The 3,801-nt window shown below is 46.5% G+C and overlaps 1 protein-coding gene across 1 annotated transcript; it reads right to left on the bottom strand.

Moving 5' to 3' along the window:
* Positions 1–1,588: 1,588 nt before the first annotated feature.
* On the bottom strand, positions 1,589–3,721 carry HOXA6 (homeobox A6). Its single transcript, XM_010187140.1, has 2 exons — positions 3,181–3,721; positions 1,589–1,882 (listed from the first exon to the last, which is right to left on the bottom strand). Exons 1-2 carry the CDS (start codon positions 3,614–3,616, stop codon positions 1,623–1,625), a joined length of 696 nt encoding a protein of 231 aa, XP_010185442.1. The 5' UTR covers positions 3,617–3,721; the 3' UTR covers positions 1,589–1,622.
* Positions 3,722–3,801: the final 80 nt, after the last annotated feature.

The following is a 3,801-nucleotide window of genomic DNA, read 5'->3' as shown; positions in this document are numbered from 1 at the left end:
GGGGGCCGGTGGGGGCTTGCTCCCCCCAACCCGGCCGCCGGAGAGCCTTGCTCCGCTTTGTGCCTGTCGTCTCCTCCGTGCGGGGTTTATTTACACCGTTTCACGAATCCTATATGCGCCATCCTTGGATGCTGGCAACGCTTATGTCACTTCGATATCTCTCTATTTTGTTATCATTTTTTCCCCGTTTCTTTTTTCCGTGTCGGAGGATTCGAGAGGCACCCAGGACCTGCCGCTCTGGAATGGCAGGGACCTATGAAAGATAAATATCGTGCGCCGTTTTTCCAACTAGGGGATCAAATTCCAGGCGGCCTTACGGCCGCCGCTATTTTTCCACTTCTCGGGAAAAAGAACCTCTAAATGCGGCGGTAGCCATCTTGCATTAGTATTTTTCAGATTTGACTTTTAAAATATTTAGAGCGGTAGCCCAAGTTGCGCTGCCTTCCAAACAAAAGAGCCTTGATGCGTATACAAGTGTATTTGCACACAGCTTCACATTCACACTCATGCACACACAATATAATATAGAAAGATATAACGTATATATTAATCAATGTTTTCGCTGCGCTCATTTTACTTATGCATAACTCGAAGTGAAAGCATTTTATGGCAGCTACTTTTCTTTAAAGTATCTATTTATTTTTCCAGTGCTAAGAAATGCGAATGTGAATTAAGATACCACAAAAGCGGGAAGAACATCCCCGAGTTATTACGACAGACGCTTTTCTTTTAATGATTTTTTAAAAAGGATAAAGGAAATAAAAGAAAAGCGAGAAAGAGTGACCCAAGCCCACGAAGCCTCAAGAAATGTAGTCCATAATTCAAAGCCCCTTCAGTGTAGGGCTGAGTTCACCGAAACCTCAGTGCAAGCTCAACGGGATCCATAGAAATTCGCTCACTTCAAAACCTCTTCCCTTGCTTCCCCTGAAGTTTAACGCCGAGTTTTACTTTAATACTAATAGTGCAGATTAAGCAGTTTAGCGGCATTTAAAAGTATCTCCCTGCAATTCATCTTCGCTTTAACTGCAAGTTTATACCCAAGGTTTTACACAACGATTTTTTTAAAGGATTTTTCTTCTTTTTGCTAATTAAATAACTTATACATGCGTAAAACTTCCCCCCCCCCCCGCAGACCATAAGCTCCCAAACACAGCATAACAAGACAGCCCGACGTAGCAGGAGTTCATAAAAATGTAAACCTAAAATTTTCTAAAATCACTAGTATTTCTACAATATGAACATCCTTGATGAAAAAAAAAAATAAAGCAATCACTCGCTTATCTCTTCTCACACAGGCACGCCAGGGACATTCACCCACACACAGATGCTCACTTCAAGTATTTCAAAATCTGAGCCATTTCTCAAATACTTTAAGCAACAGCATCTGTGCTTTGGAAAGGTGGTTATATACATGCATGCCTGTAGCTCGGAAGCTAGGACTTCCACATATATTAAAGAAAGTCACAGATGATTGCAAATGTACATCTTTTAACCAAGCCTTTTGGGAATTAATAGACTGTGACAAATCTATAGAATTTTAGTAGCAGAAGAAACACAAGGTAAATAATAATAGTAATAGTAAGCGCTAAGGAAAGGCCTGGTAGCGTTTATTAAACGTGGTTCTACTCCCCTGACTTTTCCTCTGTTTCTTCGCTGCTGGGCTGTGTGGAATTTATGAATTTGTTTTCCTTTTTCCATTTCATCCGCCTGTTTTGAAACCATATTTTAATCTGGCGTTCAGTAAGGCAGAGAGCGTTTGCAATCTCAATGCGTCGTCTTCGGGTTAAGTATCTGTTAAAATGAAATTCTTTCTCTAACTCTAGCGTTTGGTATCTGGTGTAAGTTTGCCTCCCTCGTCTCCCATGAGTTCCATATACTGTACCTGTAGAAGTAAAGACAAAACGATCGCATTGGACAGGGCCCAGTGATTTCAGACCAGAAAGAGCGCTTGCTATATTCTGTCTCCTTTTGCAGGCACAAACACAGGGGGTGAGGGGGGGCTGCTCTAGTTTCCTGGAGGCTTTTTTTTTGTATTGGTCCCTTTTTTTCCCTGCCTGACCAGCTGCAAATGTGTGCAGTATGCTTACAGCGGTGGGGTGAACTGGGGTGCAAAGAGGCTTTGAGGTGGACCTAGGGACAGTGAAGGAGGTGGCACCCTTGTGAATCGCTGAGCAGCGTCTCCCCTATGCGTGCTGGGAGCCTGTGCACGCGCGCACACACACACACGTGTGCCATCCGCGGAGCTGCACGCATGTGTGTGTGCGTGTGTGTGCGTGTGAGCGCACGCATATGCGGGTATGTTTACACAGACGCACTCTATTGCCATGGCTGTGACTACAGAGGGTCTGCAATTTAAGTATCATCCTAGACATCAGCTAAAGATCATAGGAGAGTCTTTGCCATTTGCTCCAGAATTTATTGCCCTCGAATGCAAAGCAGCATCAGAATGGTCCTGCTAAAAGCTTAACTTCCAAAAAAAAAGAAATGCGACCCACAGTCCAGCAAACGTAAATTCGGGAGGAGGGAAGTAATTAGCAAACACTAGAAGTAAGCGTCTTGATATGGGATTATTAAAAATAAGTGCCACCCCAAAACAACCCTCCCCCCAGCACCACTCCTAGACAGAACAGTTCAATTGCGTGAAGTTCACTTTTAAGATAGAGAAAACCCGCGATGCAGTGGAAGTGCGCCCACGGCCCCAGAAACGTGCTCTCAATATCCAACACTTACAGGCTAATGAGCGGGGGGAGGGGGACGAGGAGGAATGTGCCACAAATGCATTGGATCCTCAGTGCAGAGGGCATATTCCCTACATCGCTTTCTGACAATGCAGGAGCGAAGTTGGGACTTTGCTGTGGGTTTAGCAGAGTGGTAAACCAGCTTTGTCCCCCCTCTTTTTTCTTTCATTTTTTAATTTTTCTTTCCTGTTTCCTAAGGATTCCCCAGTAACTTCCAGCAACGAACCCACAAGCTGGGCTCTCGGCCACCGTTCCCAGGGTACCAATGTGCCAGGTCTAAAATAAACTGGGAAAGGTTTCATATTACACAGTGCCCTGCAGGAACCGTGTTTCTCCAGCAACCTGGACTTTATCTAAGAACCGAGAAAAAAAAAATCTTAGGGAAATAAACTTTTCCTTCCTTCCCCAACCCGCCCCCCTTGACTGCACCGAAATGGCTTACCAGCGCACGAGTTCATCCGCTGCATCCAGGGGTAAACAGGACTCGTGTACTTCCGGTCGGTGCCTTCGTCATTTACAATTTTGGCTTGGACGCCGCTGGATTTGTACTGTTGCTCGGGAGAAAAGTGCAGGTAGTCCCCGGGCCCCCTCTGCTTCCCACTGCCGGAGGGAGAGGCGCTACTAATTTCCTTGTCCGAGTAAAAACAAGAGGCTCCGTACTCATAGGAAGCCCGGTTGCAAGCAATGACGGTGTTGGACTGTTGGTAGAAACAAGGTGAGGTGTAAGTCTTGTCCTGCAGGCTGCTCGCCCCGTACGAAGCCGGAAAATGCCTGAGAGCATCATACCCCGTCGGGTACAGGGGGATCTGCCCGAGGAAAGAGTCCTGGCCTCCCGGCAGGCTCCCCGGGAAAGTGGGATTCACGAAATAGGAACTCATTTGCTCTTCCCCCTCTCTCGGACCGTGATTTGTTGTGTATTAGTACATCTGGCGATAACTATTAGGAGTCATCGAAGTGGTTTGTTTCTGGATGGCCGAGCGCCAAAAGCGACAGCAGAAAATAGGAGCAGCTGACGGCGGGGCGGCCAATGGGAGCGCGCGCGGCGCCCGCTCCCCCGGGGACG

Source organism: Mesitornis unicolor, unplaced genomic scaffold (assembly GCF_000695765.1).
Source record: "Mesitornis unicolor isolate BGI_N332 unplaced genomic scaffold, ASM69576v1 Scaffold48756, whole genome shotgun sequence".
Lineage (NCBI taxonomy): Eukaryota > Metazoa > Chordata > Aves > Mesitornithiformes > Mesitornithidae > Mesitornis > Mesitornis unicolor.
The sequence above is the reverse complement of the archived record's forward strand: the minus strand, read 5'-3'. Positions and strand labels throughout refer to the sequence as shown.

Excerpts from the sequence above, each read along its gene's own strand:
- HOXA6 (XM_010187140.1), bottom strand. The coding sequence starts at position 3,616 with ATGAGTTCCTATTTCGTGAATCCCACTTTCCCGGGGAGCCTGCCGGGA. Across the intron at positions 1,883-3,180 it reads GCGGATGAACTCGTGCGCTG|GTACAGTATATGGAACTCAT; the intron begins GTAAGCCATTTC and ends TTACTTCTACAG.